We start from the raw sequence: 22,425 nt of genomic DNA, 5'->3' as shown, positions 1-22,425 counted from the left end.
TCCAGGCAAATGCAAGGTGATGCATTTTGGAAGGTCAAATTAAAGAGTGAACTGTACGGGAGCTGGAAAAGCCCTGGGTAAAATTGATGCACAGAGAGATCTGGGTGTTCAGATCCATTGTACCCCAAAGGTGGCAACACAGGTCAATAGAGTGGTCAAGAAGGCATATGGCATGCTTTCACTCATCGGACGGGGTATTGAGTACAAGAGTTGGCAGGTCATGTTACAGTTGTATAGGACTTTGGTTTGACCACATTTGGAACTGCATACAGTTCTGGTCGCCACATTGCCAAAAGGATATGGATGCTTTAGAGAGGGTGCAGAGGAGGTTCCTGGTATGGAAGGTGCTAGATATAAAGAGAGGTTGAGTAGTTTAGGATTTATTTACATTAGAAAGACGGAGGTTGAGGGGGACCTTATTGAGATCTACACAATTATGAGATATAGACAGTGTGGATGGCAAGAAGCTTTTTCCCAGACTGGGGAACTCGATTACTGGGGGTCACGATTTCCAGGTGAGGGGTGAAAAGTTTAAGGGAGATATGTGTGGAAAGTTCTTTACGCAGAGGGTGGTGGGTGCCTGGAACGCGTTGCCAGCAGAGGTGGTAGAGGCGGGCACGATAAATGTCATTTAAGATGTATCTAGACAGATACATGAATGGGCAGGGAGCAGAGGAATACAGATCCTTGGAAAATAGGCGACAGGGTTTAGATAGAGGATCTGGATCAGCGCAGGCTTGGAGGGCCAAAGGGCCTGTTTCTGTGCTGTAATTTTCTTTGTTCTTTGTTAAATCAGGCAGTTTACTGATGATCTCGTTAGATACAAGCGCAAATCTGATGCACCATCAGGTGGAGAAACTTGATTTCATTAAAACTGTGTGCCTCCTCAGAGTGCAATGAATCCAATGTTGATTGAAATTCCCTCTTAGGTGAATGCTCGAACGAGGATAAAGGACACATTCCCGTGATTCTCAACTTGTAAGATTCTATGAAATGTGTCAGTGAACCTAGTCTGAAGTATTGTAGGTCCTTTAACCCCATAAACATTGGACACGAAACGTATTAAGAGGCAAAATGACAGTAATCTACTCCATGAACACATTAGAGCTAATTGTCTTCAAATTTCTGTGATGTACAATGAGGTGGTTTTGTGATTCGATTGTGAAAAATAATTAATTGCTGAAGGACTGATATAAAAAATACACACCTTAAAGCATGCATGTGCTCGAGCGCAAGGAATAATAATGTTTTTGTTTTAAACAGCAGCCTGCATTTAGAATTATAAACAATACAAATAACCAGAAATGGCTCTATTTGGCGTTTGCGTATTGGCACTAACTGTGAAAGTTTATGTCACTGCATTGTTTGTAGAAACAGATCTGTGAGCTTGGTGGAATGGAATATTTTATTGACACTGTCATTAGACGACTGAGGGTTCAGTCAATATGTGACCTGATGTATTGGGAGAAAGAAAGAATGCGCAAATCTGCTGTTCCTTATTAAATAAGGAACATACGGAACCATTAGTCATCTCACTGGGTTAACAACTTTTCAACGAAATCTGCAATAATTAGCCACGACAAAACTAATCTCAACTGGTGGTTGAGTGCAAAAAGCAACAGCAGGAATGACTGTCATCACAAACCTACTTTGTATCTGTTTCTCCTTTTCAGACTCTAGTTTGCTTCTTGAATCGTAGCTTTCCTTTTTCTTAGGTAATAAAGTTCTGAACTTCCAAAATTGCAGTTCACAGAAGATGGAGCAATTGCAGTTTGTTTCTTGCTGTTTAGCCATGGCTCAGTTGGTATCACCTTTGCCTCTGATTCACAGGTTTGTGAGTTTAAACCCTATGCCAGAAACTGACCATATTGTCTGAGCTACCACTCCTGTGCAGTGCTCAAAGATGCAGAACTTGCCGTCCTCAGTGTAAGACAGTAAACTGAAACACCACCAGCCTGCTTCGTTAGATGTTTAAGCTCGCATAGAAGAGCTTTGGGAGTTGGAGTGATGCTTGACCAATATCTACTCCTCACCCAAGATCATTTATAACCAATTGTTTGGTAGCACAGGACATAAGCGTTGATGCAAAGACACATAACTTTTGAAGATTTTTTCCCCCTTGGGAAAAATAATCCAACTGCTTAGCAGCTTCTACCTGTGCTGATTTAAATTTTTTTTATTCCTAAATTGGTTTCCTTGTGTTTCAGTTGATTGCGGGATGAAAAGCTTTGACTTTGTGTCTCTCTTTAGCAATGTTTATGTTAATGCACCTTATTGCTACTTCTGGCAAGCTGATGTGAGCAGTTTATCTGTTTGCCTACAAGCAGCATCACTATACTTTGCTGGCTATGAAGCAAATTGGGAATGGTGCTTCATAAATAGAGGTTTTATTTAGTTAGGTGTGTGTTAGAAATAGCGTTAATGCAAAGGTAAATGACTACAGTAGCTTACTGGGGATAGGGATGTTAAAGTCACTGACAAATGTAGGTTCTCCTGTACTTTCTGTAATAGTTATTGTACACCGTTCAAACTGCAGCTGGTCTACCTTCCATGGAATGTATTTTAGACGTATTTTCAACTCGTGCATATTCAAAGCATGATGGTGGCCAAGTATCTATTCATAAATATTTTGTCTGGAATATTGTACAATTGTAATATTGTATTTTGTCTCGGCTCTACAACGTGATATTGTTCTCACTCTTTGCTTTACAACTGTAACATTGTAGCCTCTCTTGGCTCTTGTTACATGAGCCAAAGAACCAATTAAATCACGAGCGGAAAATGCAACCCAGTTATCTTCCTTGGAGGTTGTCAGCGTCGGTTTTTCATCACACCAGTAATTTTCTAACCCCAGGCAGTTTACTTGTCCTTGAGGGATCTGCTTACCAATTATTCTCTCATATGATATGGCGAATGTTGATTAGGCCAGCATTTACTTCCCATCTCTAATTGCCCTGTAGAAGGTGGTGGCGAGCTACCTTCTCTAAACCCTGCAGCCCTTGGGATGTAGGGGCACCCATAGTGCTGTGAGGGGATTCCAAGATCTTGACACAGTGACTGTGAAGGAACCGAGATGTACTTCCAAGTTAGAATGGTTTGTGGTTTACATTGTGGTTCTTTCCCTTCTGAGAACTGAGCTTAAGTATAGCGTTAGCCGTTGGGATGAAAGTTGCCTCCATCGTTCCAGCCATGGATACAAATCAGGTTGCTCATATCTGGCTCAGTTCATCCTTGAAGGTTTCATCTCATAACTGCCTGCTTCGAACCACCGCTTTTTGGGCTTGTATTGTTGGTATCCACAACCCACACATTGTCATGGGATATTACCAGTCAGAAAGCAAAAAGACATTTTAATACCTGATTAGATAAATTGCTAGCCGTTGCAGCATGTTGGGCAGATGTCATTCTAGCTCTGGGATAATAATCCAGAAACCCATGCTAATGCCTTGGGAGACATGGGCTCAAGTCCCACCATGGGAGCTGGCGAAACTTAAAACAATGAAAAGGAATGAAGCATTAGGAATTGAAAGGTAGTTTCAGGAATGGTAACTGTGAACATATAATCAATTGTTATCAAAATATTGGGTTCATCAATGTCATTTAGGGAAGGGAATCTGTCATCCTTACCTGGTCTGGCCTACACCTGGCTCCAGATCCATGGTAATATGATTGACTCCGAAATCATGTTTCAAGAAAAAAGTCACTCAATTTGAAGGGCAATTAGGGTGGACAACAGCAACGCCCACATCACATGAAAAAACATTAAAGCGTAGAGATAGTAGGAACTGCCGAAGCTGGAGAATCTGAGATAACTAGGTGTGAAGCTGGATGAACACAGCAGGCCAGGCAGCATCAAAGGAGCAGGAAAGCTGACGTTTTGGCTCAAGACCCTTCTTCAGAAATAAAGAAAGTATAGCCTTGTTTTCTTTCTCTCCAGAATGTCCATGATTACTCATTCAGATCCACAGCATAGGCAAAGGCCTTTTGGCCCATCCATTCTGCACCAAAAATTGAAAATGATTCAAAGAAAATTTCAGAAAATGTGTTGAAGTTGGTTGGCTCAACACCCACAACCCGAGCTACCGATCTACTCCTGAACCTCTCAGAAAATGTTCATTTTTTTTTGTAGTACCCCGAGGATTTTCTTCCAGGGTGTTATGCATAGCCTCAAATTGGAAGATTACACACTGGGGTGTTACACAAAAGTTGGGATTTAACCACACTAACTTGGGCAGTGCAGTGTGAGTTTTACACTGCATCTAGCTCTTCCATAACTGACTCGGGATTGTTTGCTGTTCCTTGATGTCCCAAATAGAATGGACACCATTTACTGGGCACAAAGTAGCTTTCTTCTTGATTAGTAGAAAAATATTCTGTCAAAAAAGTGGGTGAAAAATTGTAATTAAATGCAGTTGATATAGTTCCAAAATGACAATGGGTGAAAGAATTAATAAGAATCAAACAATGAATGACATGATACGATATGTTTCTAAGATTTGAGTCTGCCTGAAGCTTTCATATTCTGAAGCTGAGAAAGGTTCAAGATAAGAGAGAGTTGGGCAATGGAATTAATTTTTGATTGCTCTGGCATATAGCTGGCTCAAAAATGCAAAGATGAGCAGCTTGGCTTCCTTTTGTGCTGTAAGCTTTCATGGATTTGTGGTTAATGCAGTGCACATGTCCAAGAAGTGTACATGACTAAAGTTTAGTCTATTATGCTGACAGATGGCCTTTGCTTATGAACAGTTAAGGGAAGCTTGACAATGCAGTATTGTGATTTGAGAAAAATATAAGTGCACTGTGCTAGCAACTAGTCTGAATAAGGTTTTACGATCCAAACCCTTTGTGTGCTTGGAAGTTTGTGACATTCTGAAAGCTTGGTGAATACCAATACTTGTCCTTCTCCTCCTTGAGAAGACTGGCCAGCCTCCACCGCAGATAGAGTGAGGAGATGGAATCCAAATCCTCTCCTACCAGAATGGAAACCAAACCCCATGCAGTTGGCAGCAATCTGATCCACGTCAGTCAGACCAGTTGAGCAAAAGCAGTCAGTCAGCCAAAGTTCCTGTCGCAATGTGCCCATATATGCCCCCCTAAACTTTTCAAGGTCATGTACCTTGACAAATATCTTTTAAACGCTGTAACTGTACCTGCATCTACCATTTCCTCTGGCAGTTCGATTCACACACGAACACCCTCTGTGTGAAAACAGTTGGCCTTCAGGTCGCTTTAAAGTCTTTCTCGTCTCACCTTAAAAACATGCCCATAGTTTTGAGCTCCCCCACCTAGGGAAAGGACTTTGTTATTCCCTCATGATTTTAGAAAACCCTATAAAGTCACCCCTGTACGTCCTATGCTCCAGTGGAAAAAGCCCCAGCCTGTCCTTATAACTCAAACCCTCTAGCCTTGGCAACGTGGTACATCTTTTTTGAACCCTCTCCAATTTAATAATATCTGTCCTAAAGCAGGGCGACCAGACTCTACACACAACTCCAAAAAAGGCCTCCCTAATGTCCTGTACAATTTCAACATGACACCCCAACTCCTATACTCAATGGTCTGAGCAACTGCGATAGGATTAGGGTTAACTGTGCTCAATGCCTTCTTAACTACCCTGACCACCTGTGGTACAATGTCCAAAGAACTATGTACCTGAACCCTTCACTCTCTCTGTTTGACAACACCACCGAGGGCCCTACAGTTAACTGTATAAGCCCTGTCCTTGTTTGCTTTACCAAAATGCCATACCTTGCATTTACCCAAATTAAACTCGATCTGTCACTCCTCATCCCATTGACCCATGATCAAGATCCCTTTGTAACCTTAGATAACCACCTTCACTGTTGACTATACCACCAACTTTGAAGTTATTGGCAAACTTACTAACAATGCCTGCTACATTCTCCTCCAAATTGTTTATATTAATGACAAACAAAACTAGACCCAGCGCCGATCCCTGCAGAACACTGCTGGCCACAGGCCTCCAGTCTGAAAAATAACCCTCTACCACCATCTTCTGTCTCCTACCATCAAGCCAATTTTATATTCAATCGGCAAGTTTACCCTGATCCCATGTGATGTTAACTTTACTAATTAGTCTACCATGCGGAACTTCGTCAAAGGCTTTACCAAAGTCCATATCGACATCGTCTGCTGCTCTGCCGTCATCATTCTTTTTGATTAAGGCCTCAAAAAACTCAATCGAGCTTGTGAGATGTGATTTCCCATGCACAAAGCCATGCTGAATATCGCTAATCAATCCCATTGTTCTGCCATTCTTGCATTCAATGGCTTAATCTGCGCTATCAGCACTCTTTCTCCCCCAGGGCTCCACTAGCCCACCCCCCAACCCCCACTCTTTTGTATAAATGCCGCTACCTCCACATTTCATGTCAGGTCTGGTGAAGAGTCATCTCGACTCAACATTAGCTTGCTGTCTTTCCCCCAGATGCTGCCTAATCCATTGTGACTCCCAGTATTTTTTGTTTTCAGCACAGATTCCAGCATCCACAGTAATTTGCTCTTATACCCCTGACCAGTCCTTGCCTCTCCAAATTCATGTAAATCCTAGCTTTCTGAATTCTCTCCAACAGCTTACCTACCACTGATGTCAAATTCACAGGTTTATGGTTCCCAGGCTTCTCCTTGCAGCCTTTCTTTTTGAAAAAAGCATAACATTAGTCACCTTCCAGTCTGCTGGCTCCTCACCCATGATTGTAGATGATGCAAATATCTCTGCTAGGTTCCCCACAATTTCTTCCCTAACTTCCCACAACATCCTGAGATATACTTGAGTAGGTCCTGGAGATTTTTCTACCTTTGTTTTCTAAGACTCCCAGCACATCGGCTTCTGTAATGTGGACTGTCGTCAACACCTTAATATTTATTTCCCTGAGTTCCTTGGCCTCCACTTCTTTCTTTCTCCACAGTAAAAACTGATGTGAACTATTCGTTTAATATCTCTCCCATCTCCTGTGGTTCTACACACAGACAACCTCATTGATCTTTTAAGGGGCTCTATTCTCTCTCAAGTTGCCCTTTTATTGTTTTAATGTCCCTTCGGAATCTCTTCGGATTGTCCTTACCTTAACTTTGGCAAAGTTATCTTGTATTCCCTATTTTGCCCTCCTGATTTCCCTCTTACAAACGCCCCTACACCCCTCATGCCGTTCAGGAGATTCACTTGATCCCAGTTGTCTATAACTAGTATATGACTCCTTCATTGTCGCCTACTCCTTACCAGCCTAACGCTTCACTCAAACGTAGGGAACATAATGCTTCTGAACTCTTGTTATCTCACTTTTGAAAACCTCCCACTTGCCATTCATCCCTTTACCTGAGAATAGTATCCTCCAAATAACTCTTGAAAGTTCCTGTCTCATACCTTTGCCTTACTCCAGCTAAAAACTTTAACTTTCTTACAAGACCTGTCCTTTTCTATAAGTGGTTTAAATCAAATAGAATTATGATCAGTGGGCCCCCTAACTAACATTTTAGTCATTTACCCTGCCTTATTTCCCAAAAGAAGGTCAAATTTTGTTCAAATTTTCCTCAGTTCTGAGGAAGGGTCACGGGATCTGAAACGTTAAGTCTCTTTTTTTCTTCACAGATGCTACCAGACCTGCTGAGCTTTTCCAGCAACTTCTGTTTTTGTGTCAAATTTTGTTCCTTCTCTAGTAGGTATATCTACATCTTGATAAAGCAACTTTTCTTGAACACTTTTTTAACATTCCTCACCTTCCAAGTCCTTATCACTATGGCAGTCCCGGTTTATATTTCGAAAGTTGAAATCCCCAATTTTATTACAACCCAACTCTCCTTAAACATGTCTGAGATCTCTCTACATATTTGTTCCTCAATTTCCCTCTGACTGTTGGGGGACCTATTGTACAGTCCAATGAACATGACCATCCCCTTCTTATCTCTGAGTTCCACTCATATAGCTTCACTGGATGATCCCTCAGAAACATCCTCTAAGCACAGCCGTAAAGTTTACCTTCATCAAAAACAGCACACTCCCTCCTCTCTTGCGTCCCTTCCTATTCTTCCTATACTATCTAAACATTGGAACATTAAGTTTCCAATCCTGTCCATTCATCAGCCTTACCTGTATGACCCCTTGCATTGAAATAAATGCAGTTTAAATTATCAGTGAAACCTAGTTCTCTGACTTACTCTTGGCCATCTTTTCTAATTAACTTGCTCTTTCTAAATTCAGAACCACCTTCACCTGTCTTTCTATTGTCACTGCTACTTAGGGCACCCCCTGCATCTACTAGTTTAACGGCTCACCGAGGTATTGGTCCCCTTCCAGTTCAGGTGAAATCTGTCCCTTTTGAACAGGTCTTTTCTACCCAAGAAAAGATCCCTATGATCCAAAAATCTGAATCCTTGCCTATTGCACCATGTCTTCAGCTTTATATTTATCTGCTCTGTCTTCTTATTCCTACTCTTACTTTCTGAATGGAAGTCAACTTAAGAGGGCCTTCAGTAACTTCTTGTTAATAATTCCCTCTAGTCGAACGGATTATTGAGCTCATTGCAAACCACTTTGACCTTGTGCTTTTGGTGACTTGGTAGCTAATTTCATACCTTTACCTAAATCTCATCTCAGCTTATCTCATCTCACATCTCATAATGTGTCAGGCATCTCTCAGTTGCTTATGTTTGAAAACATCTTTTCTCATCATAAATTAGTATTAGCCATGGCAGAGAAATGGTCAGTGATGCTGGATATTGGTATTTGTTGAATCGAAGTGCATATTTGACCCTGTCTTCTGTCGAGGGAGTTGTGTTGGCATGCATTCCATTCACTTTGTGTACTTAATGTAAAGTGACCTTGAATCAAAAAGTACTGATAACAGAATTTTTAAGACAGCTCAAATGCTTCATTACAGACAAAATGTGACAAGTGACCCTCAAGAATTCCAGGCCTTGTTGGAGCTGAGGGTGGATATTTCAATCAACAAACCACATAGCTCCAGACACACAGTACAAAATCTACAACCTTCTTTCTCTCTTGTGGCACTGTTGGATGAAGAACAGGAAACGAGAGCAGGACCCCTGGAGCTTGTCCCAGCACTCAGTAAGATTATGCCTGATCTTTCCTGCCTGCTCCACAAATCCTTTGATTCAGCTAGAGTCCAAAAGCCTATTGATCCCAGCGTTGAATGTGTTCAGCTGACTGGGTTAAAGAAATCCAAAGTTCCCCGACCCCCTGAGTGAAGAAATTTCTCCTTATATCAGAAATAAATGGCTACTTTGCCTTGAGAGTATACCCCTTGGTACTAACCGCTCTACTGAGAAGGAGAAGGCTCTCCGGCAGGACTGTCAAGACCTCTCTTTCAATAAGGCCATCTCCTCACCTTTCTAAACTCCAGGCCTATTTGACTCAATCTCTTTTCATCAGACAGCCCTCTCATCCCAGGAATATATTTAGGGAACCTTTGTTGCAATTGTCAACCTTTGTTACATTCCTGTTGAGGCAAGTGTATGCTTTGCTAGGTACAGAGGCCAAAGTTGTAGACAGCACACCAGGTGTGGCTTCCCAGAATCCTGCACAATTGTAGCAGCACTTCCTTGTACTTCAACTCCATCGCCTTCACAATAAACATCAAAATCTCTGTTGACTTTCTAACTCCTGACCGTACCTGCGAGCTAGTTTGAACAAGAGGAGTCCAGGCCAATCTTTTCTGTTATACATGTCTAATCCTTTTTTTTTAAAGCCCAATATCATCCTGTTACTACATAAGGAACTGGCGCAGCACAGCAATCTGTGTTGGTCTCGGCTCCGAATATACAGCTATCCTAATCCCGAATTGCTGCTTTTTTTAAGTTCATAGGATGTAGGCTTCATTGGCTGATCCAGCATTTAAAGCCCATCCCTAATTGCCCCCTTGAGAAAATGGTGCGAGTTGCTTTCTTGAACTGCTACAGCCCATTAAGTTCAAACGTGCCCTCTGTGCTGCTGGGGAGGGAGTTCCATGGTTTTGACCCAACCACAAATGAAGTCATGCTAATTTTTTATTTCTCAAGTTACAATTGCATATTGCTTGGAGGGGTTCGCAGGTAGTGGCGTATCTAGTCCTTCGAAAGGATGGAGGTTTGTAAGGGGCTACCCATGGAGGATTGCTGAAATTCTGAAGCATATTTCACAGATAGGACTGAGGGTAAGTGACGGCAGGTGTGAATATTTGTGGATGTAGTTCAAGTGGACTGCTTTTGTCCTGGATGGTATCAAGCTTCTTGAGTGATCTTGACTGCGGCTGCACTCATCCAGGCAAGTCGAGAGTACTCTATCACTCTATCAAACTCCTGAGTTATGTCTTATCAATGGTGGTCAGATTTTAGGAGTTACTTGCTACAGGATTCCAAGCCTCTGCCGCCTTGTAGTCACGATCTTCATGTGGCAAGTCCAGTTCAGTTTTTGGTCAATGGTAGCCCTCAGGCTATGGATTGTGGGGGAGTCAGTAACTGTCATACCACTGAATGCCAAAAGGCGATGATGAGATTTCCTGTTGCTGGAGGCTGTCATTGCAAAGAGCTTAAGTATGCAAATATTATTGTCAGCCTGAACCTGGATATTGTCCAGGATTTGCTGCATTTGGATATAGACTGCTTCAATGTCTGAAGAGTCATGAGTGGTGCTGAATAGTGTGCAGATACCAGTGAAATCCCTGCTTCCTGAGGAAAAAAATTCACTGAAGCAGCTGAAGATGGCTGGACCTGAGACATTACCCTGAGGAACTTATGCAATGATGACCTGGAGCTGGATGATTAACCTTCAGTGACTACAACCATCTTCCTGTGTAGCAGATATCGTTCAAGCCAGCTGAGAGATTCCCCACACCACTCCCCCCATCCCCCCACCCCCCCACCCTTTGATGTCAAGGGCATCCACTCTCATCACCTCTGGAGTTCTGGTCTTTTGTCCATGCGGTATTATTTTATCCCTTTACTCCCATTCTGTATGAACACTTTTTATGACCTCTTACTAAATTCTGAACACGTATTGGGAGCAGTTCCAAAGAAATTAGCTGTATGGCCTCTGCTTCGGTTGCTGTCTGCTTAAATTGCTTGACGCAGTTAAATTGCAGGCAAGCCCAGCGTTTTGGTTTTGTTGATAATGCTAGTATTGCTCAAATATAGAAGTGAAAAATCATGCTTAAGTGAGCTATAGCACTGCAAATGATGGTGATGCTGGAGACATTAAGCATGATCAATGGCTGAGTTATGTCGAGGATGAGAGAATATGTAAACGAGCATCATTTAGTGTTGAGAATTTTTGGTTGAATTGCCTGTAATGGTTATTTGCAATCCAGTTTAGTAACAGTTTATAGAAAATGTCAGCCTGTTTAATGTCAGCATGCATATTTTTTCAATATCCAAGGTCTAAACAGCTTGCATTTCATCACATATTCCCTTCTTCCAGACCCATCGATATTTGGAAAATGTCAATTTCTATCCACTTTGATACTTTTAATTGCATCAACACCTTAATCTGGTCCACTTGTGTAAAGTAAGGTGAAGTAATTTGGCAGCTAAGCATTGTTTGTGTTTTGTTATTTCAGTCTTGAGTTGATCGTGAAATCCGGGTGCTTCCCATTCTCAGTAGGTTCTAGGTCAGTGTCAAGTTGTGTGCTGAACAAGGCAGTGTTGGTCGGTGGAAGCTATTATGGGATAGTGCCAGCCACTCTGCTGAGAGCTGGTTAAGTGAAGGAGAGCTAAAGAAGAACTTCCCTTTAAGGAAATCTTTGTCGTACCTCTAGTGTGAAGGTTCCACACTGGTGAGGCATAAACCTGTAGCAAGGGAGGTTTAAGGAAATACTCACAACAGAACATAAGGGGGGAAAAAGAAGCAGATAGTTATTCAGTGATAGTACTTGCCTGATTATCTGATACCATTCCAGGTGTGCACCTGAAGTGACTTTGCAATACAATTTGAATTTTTGCTTCTCCATCACCTTATGTAGAACTGCTCAGCATCTGACACATTAGAAAAAGCCTTTCAGTGTAACTGGTACATGCCAAATATAAGCATATGAGAAAGCGGTGGAAAAACACAGTAGGTCTGGCAGCATCTGTAAAGAGAGAGACTGTTAATGTTTCAAGACTGATATGACTCTTCTACAGAACTAGATTGGTCCATGTCAGAGCTAATGGGAACTGCAGATGCTGGAGAATCCAAGATAACAAAGTGTGAAGCTGGATGAACACAGCAGGCCCAGCAGCATCTCAGGAGCACCTTCGGTCTAGGCCCGAAACGTCAGCTTTTGTGCTCCTGAGATGCTGCTTGGCCTGCTGTGTTCATCCAGCTTCACACTTTGTTATCTTGGTCCATGTCCGAGGTTATTTTCCCCATAAATTCTCTCTCCACCTATTTCATTTAACCCTATCAACAAATTCTTCTATTCCTTCCTCTCACATGCGCTTATCCAGCTTCTCCTGAAATAAATCTATATCATTTGCCTCAACCACTACAACTGACAGTGAGTACCATATTCTCACTTCTAAGTGAAAGCATCATCTTCACATCTAGCCCACACAGTCTGTTCTTAATCATGAAGATCTGTTTCAGATCTTTGCTTCTTCTGTTTGCTAGAGGAAACAGTCCTGAATGCACTTAAACTGCAGTCAAACTTAGTGCTTTAGTATTTACTAATAATTGCCAGTGATTTCTGAAAATGGAAATAAAGTTTATTCCTTTTGGGGAAGCAACACAGTAAGGCATTGTCCATTCTGAAGGAAGTGATCTTAATGAGCCACTGTATTGTGAAGGAAGGGACCAGCAAACAGATGATGAATGCTTTAACAGTGCTGTGTAAGTTTTCTAGCTTTACCAGCACGTACTGGTTATTTGTGGTGTAATCCAGTGATAGTTTATAAAACCTGTCAACTTGCTAAAATACTATTTATTTAAAATTTTAGGGTATGTGCTTCTGAAATAAACTGGACTCAACACTGACAATTCTACACCTCATAGTTCCCTAGGACCAATTAAAAATCATGCTTGCTGCCAGTTTACAGATTAGTAAACACCCAAAACTGGTTTTTCACTTCAGGACAGGGGTAGGAAACAGGACCCAGTACTGTTACCAGGTCCTGAGACCACGACCAGGGAAGACGTGCTGTTCGGAGATTTAGTTAAACTAAGATTCTGCTTCCTTGCTCTTTTTGGGGGGAAAAAAATCTCAAAGCAGCACTCAGAGAATAATAATGTGTTCTTCTGATGTTCTGTCTAACATGTGCCCCTCAAATAACATCACCACATTACAGTAAATTTTATATGATCCCAGTGGGGGAGAAGGAAATCAAAATAACCCAATTTACGAAATGACCACCACTTGTTACTGAAATTTCACTTTTTCTAGGTTTTACTTCAAAATGAATCAGAACCAAGATAAATCAAATGTGAGTTAAGAGTTCGATGATTCTCAAAATGAAAGATAAATTTCACTTAAAAGAACTGTTGTAACAAAAATGCAAGGAAAATAGCATCAAGCACCTACATGTGGATAAACCAGTCTGTGAACTTCTATTCACTTTACTTTGTTAATACAGTTTTCAGTAGCCCCATAACGAATGCTTGGTAGGGTTCCAAGAATGGTTAATGCTCTTGCCCTGCAGGTAATGTAGGCACAGTTTACAGGGGATTGATTGACAGCTGTAAAATAGATACGAGGAATGGCTCTTGTACAGATGAATTTTTATGTCTCTTTGCATCTTGTCTCAGTTTCAGGAACATTTCAGAAACTTTCCATACTTACTAGTGGTTTGCTGTTTGTGTATAATGGGATCTGGGAAACTGGGTATACAGGGCACATTTGAAGCTATGAGGGGAAATGTAAAGAAGCATTGGTTGTAGGACTGTTGGGGGGAATGGAGGTGAAGGAAAGAATGTTGGTGGTAAGGGGTTCAGAGTTTAATAGTCACGGTTACTACAAGACTGATGTCCTGGTACATGGACATGGGCTTTCTGGCCTCATTATACGCCCGACTCTATCCTGCTCCAATGTGAAAGTAAGTGGGTGGGAGCCTCTTTAATAGTGAGGGGAATTTTACCAACTCCCACTTAGTGGAAACCCAGTGCTGAGGCATTTTTTTTTTAAACTTAACAGCCCCAATATTACAAATTTAATGATGGACCGTTTGGGTTTCATGACAGAAAGACCTTATACATGTGGTGAGGAGAGATCCAAAAGAAAGGACAGGGTCTTTTCCAATCATCCCAGTATATGGGCTTTGTTGGTATTGCCAATCCATCATACCTTGAACAAAATGGCTCGCTAAGGTATCTCAGAGGGAAATTGAGAGTCAACCAAGTTGGATTTGAACAGGAGTCACATATAGGACTGAAGACCTTCTTCCCCAGATAAATTGAATGAAAAAGCTATTGGGCATTCTTCACCCAGTTAACCTTGCAGTAACCCATCAGTACTTTAATCAGTGAGGGGATTACACTTAGGATGTTTCTGTAGCTAATGACTGTCTTTCTTCTTCAGTTCACAGCTCATTTAGTGAAGCTGGGTTACCCGCGAGTCTGCATCTTGGATGGAGGCATCAACAAGATGAAGCCAACTGGATTACTCATGGTCCCCTCACCTCAGATCTGAACCTTTCCATTCACAATGGAATGAAAAGTTTAGACCCTACTGACACAATGACAGCATCAGCACTAAAGCAAGAGGAACGCTGGCAGTCGAAATTTAAAACTCCTCTCTGTGAATCATTAGCTGTGCATACTCAGTAACCTGTGATGTAGTGACATCATCAAAGTTGACACCAGTGGTCACCCAGGACATAATCTGAAGGATGGCAGTTTCTGATGCCCAGCACTGACTGAGTAAAAGTACACATCTGAGTGCCATGCAGCTATCGGATCCATTGTGAATCAAATCATTGTTTCTACGAAAATGAGACTGTATCAATGATTGTGAACGGTGATTTTAATGGAATATTCCAAACCATCTTTATTTAAATAGTATACACCAAAGAAAACTTCTCTATTTCCTATTTGTCAATTGTTTTGGGATCTGAAACAGCATAAAGAGATCTAGAGTAAAATTTTGGCTGTCCTTCTGCAGTAAGCAGGTTATTACAAAGAGCCTCTTTAGCTCTAACTCCAGAAGGAACAATACAATTACTGCTTTTAAATTAGCTTTTCATAAAGGTCTTTCCCATAATCTAAATGACCAGTTAAGTACTGAAAGGGCTTCACCATAACTTTAGCTGGAAAATGTTCATTTCAGAGAATCCTGGCTTCTCTGACACTTGTCCTTAAAATTTTGTTTCGAACTTTAACTGAGGTCTCTATTTTTCACGTTCTTAAGCTTTAAATTGCCTAATAGTGTGAGTGCATGTGATTGTATGATCTTTCTCCTTAAATACAGTGCCCAACAGGGAATCATTTCAAGTGCACTCTGTCACAAAACATAGCATTGTTTACAGAATCTAATACGCCTGATGCATGCAGTTCGAATGCACTTCTGAAAGGTAAAGTATCCAACTGTCTGCCTTCAAATCCCTGATTTTCTTTGTATTACTACTTACCTGAAAAAATACAAATCCATAAAGCAGTATCATTCCACTCCAAAGGGCACTGGGAATGTAGTAACTGGAATTCCATTCAGTCCTTGGATCTGTTTCATTATTTACAGGGATGATGGCTGTGCTGTCGCTCAACCCCACTTACCCATTTTTTTTCCTATGTGCATTGACGGAGACAGTAGACAAAGGGAAAAATTAGAGCAACATGAAAGAAAGCTGCTTCCTCAATGGACAAATTCAATGCGTCAACAAGTTTGGCTCTTGGTGACCTAACCCCCTGCAAAAATAAAATCTGAGATTATTCATTTCTCCCACCAAACTGTCCGAGGCTAGTGTCATTCCTGACTGGCAATGGCATCATTTCAAGCCACTCAGATTTATGATGCCAATTTGAAATGATATCAAGCTTCCATTGGGAAATGCTCACTCAGAAATTCTGTTATACTGCTGTGATATTTCTAGAGCATCCATTTAAAATGTGTGGTCAGTAGGGAAGAGCAGAGTGATGGGCCGAGTTATTGTTTGCTTTGTGGGACAATCACAATGCAGAATCAGTCACAGGCAGGTCATTCCAGGAAGAGGTGCATGAAATGAACCTCCTAAAGGTTGGTGTGAAGAGGGATTGGAATGGAGAATCAATGTAAGGGCAGAAATGACCCACTCCCAGTAAATAGCACAACAGCGATAATAATGGAACCTGGGTCTGCCCATTTTATGGTATATATATATATTGTACTTAGAAGGCCATTACTCAAATTGTAAAACACAATGTTCAATTGCTTTCTATCCTTAAGAGTTTCACTGCATTCATTAACACTGTTCAGGCTTCTTTACTTGTAGAGGGTGATTTGTAGAGGAAGGAAATGTTGAGATTCTTGAGATTAAGCTTTCAACAGATCCGTTAGCATCTGTGGCTTCAGCAAACAGTTTAGTCTTGCAGAGGTGGACCCTTCTGAACAGGCAAAATGGGATTCGGAAAAGTTCGAGCACCGAGGAATGGCATAGAAACATTGATCAGGAAAGAAGTAGACTGTCTGTATTGCTAGAATAGGCTCCTGGTTAGTTAAGAGGGCTGGCGTATAGTTCAGAATGGCTTCAAGAACATTTTTCAGTCCCGTTGCAGTGAAGATCAACTTGGGATTTACTTCCTTGACCTGCCTCCAAGAGTGAAAGGCAATAGCAAACCACCCCTGACAAAAACAGCCAAGGAGACCATTTTAGGTTGAGGCGCCAGCAGATAAGGAGCTCAGGAGCTGCCTTGAGAGCACAGTGTTTATGGAATGGATACAAAGCCACAATGATCACAGAGAGTGCACTGAGTATGCAGATTAAATAAATCAACAGGTCTCATTGTCTGGGGAAAGAACTTTCACAGAAAATTGCCACCATTATGTGCTGCAAAATTTGTGTGAACCAGTGGCAAGAGGTAGTAATGATACTTGATTCTGCAAGGTGAGGTATTTTTGCATAAAATCTTATAAAATGCAATGCACAAATACTACATCAAACAACACATCCCTTTGACCACCTGTAGCGTGCAGAATTTCAGCTGTGTTTAACCAGCCCATGCTTACAATACTTAGGGTGTAGTGTCCAGTATGGGATACAATTCTGCTACTAGACAACATTTACTAAATAATCCAGACTCACCCAAGAATTACATCATAAATCAATTTAAAATTATCGGTAGGGCTTGCAATGCATTTAATTTGCCAGACGCTACATCTTTCACCATCAGGGACCACTTCTGAGTAGACAAAAGCAGCTTTGCATATGTTGCCCTGTTTTAATTGTTGACAGTCACCACAACCCTTCCCCAGACTAGTTAAGCAACAGTCTGACATGGTCTGTAAGGTATGACTCTGTGAGTATGACTATGTCCCAGACACCACCATCATCATCCCTGGATATGTCCTGTCCCCTTGGCAGAGCAGAGTCAGCGGAGGTGCTGGCACAGTGGTACAAGATGGGAGGTCATTGCTCTGGGAGTCCTCAATTTTGACTCCGGACCCCATGACATCTCATGGCTTCAGGTTAAACATGGGCAAGGAAGCCTCCTGCTGACTACCACATACTGTGCTCCCTCAGCTGATGAATCTGTACTCCTCAATGTTGAGCAACATTTAAAGAAAGAACTGAGGAATGCAAGGGCACGAGATGTACTCTGGGTGGGGGATTTTAATATCCACCACCAAGAGGGGCTCTGCAGCAGTACTACTGATCAAGCCGGTCGGGTCCTAAGGGGGACAGCTGCTAGACTTGGTGGTGAGGGACCAACAAGAAGAAAAAATATAGATCATAGAATCCCTACAGTGTGGAAACAGACTCTTCAGCCTAACAAGTCCACACTGACACACAGAGCATCCCACCCAGAACCATCCCCCTTATCTACACATCCCTGGACACTACAGGTAATTTAGCATGGCCAATCCACCTAGCCTGCACGTCTTTGGACTGTGGCAGAATATCAGAGCACCCAGAGGAAACCCACGCAGACACAAGGAAAACATACAAACTCCACACAGATAGTTGAAAGCGCAATCAAACCTGGGTCCCTGTTTCTGTGAGGCAGCAGTGCTAACCACTGTGCCACCTCATCCTTACTAATCTGTCAGCTGCAGTTGCGTCTGTCCATGACAGTATCAGTAAAAGTGACCATCGCACAGTACTTGTGCAGACAAAGTCACGCCTTCACATGGAGAACAACTTTCATCATGTCGTGTGGCACTATCACTGTGCTAAATGAGACAGACTTCACACAGGTCTAGCAACTCCAGAGGCGTTGCGGGCCTTCAACAGTAGCAGAGCTGTACTCCAGCACAATCTGTAACCTCATGGCCTGGCATATCCCCCACTCAACCATTACCAACAAGCCAGGGGATCAACCCTGGTTCACTGGAGAGTGCAGGAGGGCATGACAGGAGCAGTACCAGGCAGACCTGAAGATGAAGTATCAACCTGGTGAAGCCACCAAACAGGACTGCCTGCTTACTGAACAGCAAAAGCAGCAAGTGATAGAGCTCAGTGATCCCACAACCAATGGATCAGATCTAAACTCTGCAGTCCTACCACATTCCAGTGGTGAATGGTGGTGGACAATTAAACAACTCATTGGAGGAGGATGCTTCACAAATATCCCCATCCTCAATGATGGAAGAGCCCAGCACATCAGCGCAAAAGATAAGGCTAAAGTATTTGCATCAATTCTCAGCCAGAAGTGCTGAGTCGATGATCTATCTCGGCCTCCTCTGGTGATCCCCAGCATTACAGATACCAGTCTTGAACCAATTTGGTTCACTCCACGTGATATTAAGAAATGGTTGGAGTTACTGGATACTGCAAAGGCTATGGGCCCTGACAAGATTCCGGCAATAATACAGAAGACTTGTGCTCCCAAACTTGCCTCTCCCCCGGCTAAGCTGTTCCAGTACAGTTACAACACTGGTATCTACCTGACAAGTTGGAAAATCGCCCAAGTATGTCCTGTACACAAAAAGCAGGACAAACCCAGCCCAACTGATTACCGCCCCATCAGTCTACTGTCGGTCATCAATAAAGTGATGGAAGATGTCATCAACATTGCTATCTAACAGCACCTGCTCGGAAATAACCTGCTCAGTGAGGCCCAGTTTGGATTCCACCAGGACGACTCAACTCCTGATGTCATTACAGCCGTGGTTCAGACATGGACAAAAGAGTTGAATCCCAGAGGTAGGTCGAGAATGACAGCTGTTGATATCAAGGCTGCATTTGACTGAGTGTGGCATCGAGGAGCCCTAGCAAAACTGGAATCAATGGGTACCAGGGAGGGCAAACTCCCCGATGGTTAGAGTCACACCTAACTCAGAGAAAGATGATCATGGTTGTTGGACATCAATCATTTCAGCTCCAGGACATCTCTGCAGGAGCTCCTCAGAGTAGTGTCCTGGGCCCAACCATCTTCAGCTGCTTCATCATTGACCTTCCCTCTATCATAAGGTCAGAAGTGGGGATGTTCACCGATGATTGCACAATGTTCAGCACCATTCATGTCTCTTCAAATCCTGATGCAGTCCATGTTCAAATGCAACACGATCTGGATAATATCCAGGGTTGGGCTGACAAGTGGCAAGTGACATTTGTGCCAAACAAATATCAGGCTACGACCATCACTAATAAGAGACAGTATAACCACAGCTCCTTGACATTCAATGGTGTTACCATCACTGAACTCCCCACTATCAACATCCTGGTGTTCATCATTGACCAGAAATTCAACTGGACTCACCACATAAACACAGTGGCTACAACTATAGGCCAGAATCTTGGAATACTACAGCAAGTAACTCAGCTCCTGACTCTTCAAAGCCTGTCTGCCATCTACAAGGCACGAGTCTGGATGGAATGCTCCCCACTTGCCTGGATGGGTGCAGCCCCAACAACACTAAAGCTTGACGCCATCCAGGACAAGGCAGCCCGCTTGACTGGCTCTACATCCACAAGCATCCACTCCTTCCACCACCAACGCTCAGTAGCAGCAGCGTGTACTATCTACAGGATGCTCTGCAGAAATTCACCAAAGATCCTGACAGGACCACTTTCATCTAGAAGGACAAGGACATCAGACATATGGGAATACCAACACCTCTAAGCCACTTGCCATCCTGACGTGGAATATATTGCCATTCCTTCGCTGTCGCTGGTTCAAAATCCTGAAATTCCCTCCCTAATGGCATCGTGGGTCAACCCACAGCAGGTGAACTGCAGCAGTTCAAGAAGGCAGCTCACCACCACCTTCTCAAGGGCAACTAGGGATGGGCAAGAATTGCTGGCCAGCAAGCAATGCCCACATGCCACAAATAAATAGAGAAAAAATTCCTGTTGCAATCCTGTTGTCAATGCCCCAACCAAAGATTGACAGTTAATAGATCCATGCCAACTACGCTGCAATGAATCAGCAACCTCTTTAAATGCTGCGTAAATTGGTGTTTCCTTCCGATAGTTGATTTCTTGCATCCTAATCCTGTTGGCTGCAAGAGAAAGCTTTGATTTTGTGTTTCTTTTCATTTTAAACAATGTGTTACCAAGCAATTAATGTTTGTTCTGCTGGAACACCGAAATCAGTGGCAACTGATGCCCTTTCACCCTTCATTATGTCCAGTTTCCACTCACTGGGACCTTGTCCCGAATGAGCTGTTCATTATGCCCAACAAAAGTACTGAAAGCAAACATGTATTGGGGCATGATTTCCAGTGATTATCAGAGACACAGACTGGGGATTTTATCTTGCTGCCTAATAGCTACTCCACACTGTAAATACCAGTGAACAATGGAAGCTTTATGTGAGCTTTCTGTTCCCAGAATCATGGCTTCTATTGAGAAAATTTAACTTGTTTGTGCATAATGAGGATTATTAGATTAGGTTGAAATCAATTCGGGACCTTGAACTGCATTCTAATAAGGAGCTATATTTGCCAGTAGTAAGTGTTCAGCCAAAGGATATTTTTTACCTTGTGATGTTGCTGTTAGGATTTTAATTAGTGTGTTTTAATTGACAAAAGAGCAACCATGAGAAAGAATCCATGTCAATGATTAATGTGTAATCCTGAATCTTAAAGCTTAGTGACTGGAGATTTTTAACATTTGAATCACATGAATGCTCAGTACTTTTTTTTTGAAAATTGAGACTTTCTATATAATGGTTGTTGTTTTGTTTAGGAAAGTTCTTTTTTACCTTATTATTTCAATGTCCATGAACAAGCAGATAAGGTATTATCCAAAAAGATACAAATTGGAAAGAGCTAGGGGAACTACATTAAAGTTTGACACCAGATTAATAACGCCACTCCTCCAACATGTTCATAGGGGTCTATTTCTGTCCAATTTTGAACCCCCCCCCCCCCAATCTGGTCAGTACCATATCAGCTGGTATTTTTTTAGCTTGAGATTTTGCAAGCTGTGGTGGAGAGATAGCGAAGAGCACTAACCTTGGAGGAGAGGGGGATAATGGGAGATGAAAGCACTCCCAAAACTTTGGTGGATTTGACACCGTCCCAATCCTACCATGATTTTTAACCTGGCACCATCTGTAAGAGAGTTACATCATCAATCAATAGTGAAGTCATCAAGCTGTCTAATCCAATTAAATTGAAGAACTCCCACTGACTGCAAATAAGGAAGTTAAAAACTATGAAATAGAAAAGATTGGGACATTACATAAGAGTAAGGTAGAAACAAAGATAACAAAAACTTTGATAAATATGTTTATAGTTTTAAAAACAGTAAACCTTTAAATGTTATTTTGAAGGAATGACAATTAACAATTGTAAATGTAAGTATTCAGAGGTTCGGCTGTAATTAGCAGATTTAAGAAACTCAGTTATACCTCAGGGAACAAGTCAAACGTTGTATTTTCCAATGAGAATACTGTCTAAACTTGCTCTTTTGATTATATGCAAAGACTGCAACAAAGCACTGTGGGGGAGTAGGGTGCTACTGTCGGCAACTTCCAGATTTCTACCATTAGATACAAGTGTACAACCACTAAAAATTACTCTGTTTTTCACAGTAATGACCAGGAATGCAGATTGATCCAAGATTTACAGCTACCATTGATGTAGCAAATTAACTGCTAATAACAAACAAAAGCTGGCTTTCATGACACTGGCATCTACATTAAGGCACTCAGGTGCTGATTCCACATGTGTCCTTACAGATGTTGGAGGCTGTTCCCTGACAAAGACGGAGGAGGATATTTTAAACCATTTCTTTCCAAATTTGTAAAGTCATTGACTTTGACTTTAAGGGTAGAGCACCTTTTTGTCCTTACTTGAGTTGGTCAATTAATGACTTGTATATTTTACTAATCAACCTGTTCAGACATGTTATTAAACACCCCTC

The 22,425-nt window shown here is 42.0% G+C and overlaps 1 protein-coding gene across 5 annotated transcripts in view; it reads left to right on the top strand.

Annotated features, from left to right (window-relative positions):
- Positions 1–17,075, top strand: part of tbck (TBC1 domain containing kinase) — a 187,913-nt gene extending 170,838 nt beyond the window's left edge. For all 5 annotated transcript variants that reach the window (XM_048541931.2, XM_048541957.2, XM_048541949.2 and 2 more), the window contains one exon: positions 14,502–17,075. In XM_048541931.2, coding sequence (XP_048397888.1) covers positions 14,502–14,612 — 111 coding nt within the window. In that variant the 3' untranslated portion in view covers positions 14,613–17,075. The remainder of the gene's footprint in view (positions 1–14,501) is intronic.
- The last annotated feature ends 5,350 nt before the right edge of the window (positions 17,076–22,425 follow it).

The sequence above is a fragment of the Stegostoma tigrinum genome, chromosome 1 (genome assembly GCF_030684315.1).
Source record: "Stegostoma tigrinum isolate sSteTig4 chromosome 1, sSteTig4.hap1, whole genome shotgun sequence".
Lineage (NCBI taxonomy): Eukaryota > Metazoa > Chordata > Chondrichthyes > Orectolobiformes > Stegostomatidae > Stegostoma > Stegostoma tigrinum.
This window is presented reverse-complemented; position numbering and strand designations above follow the sequence as displayed.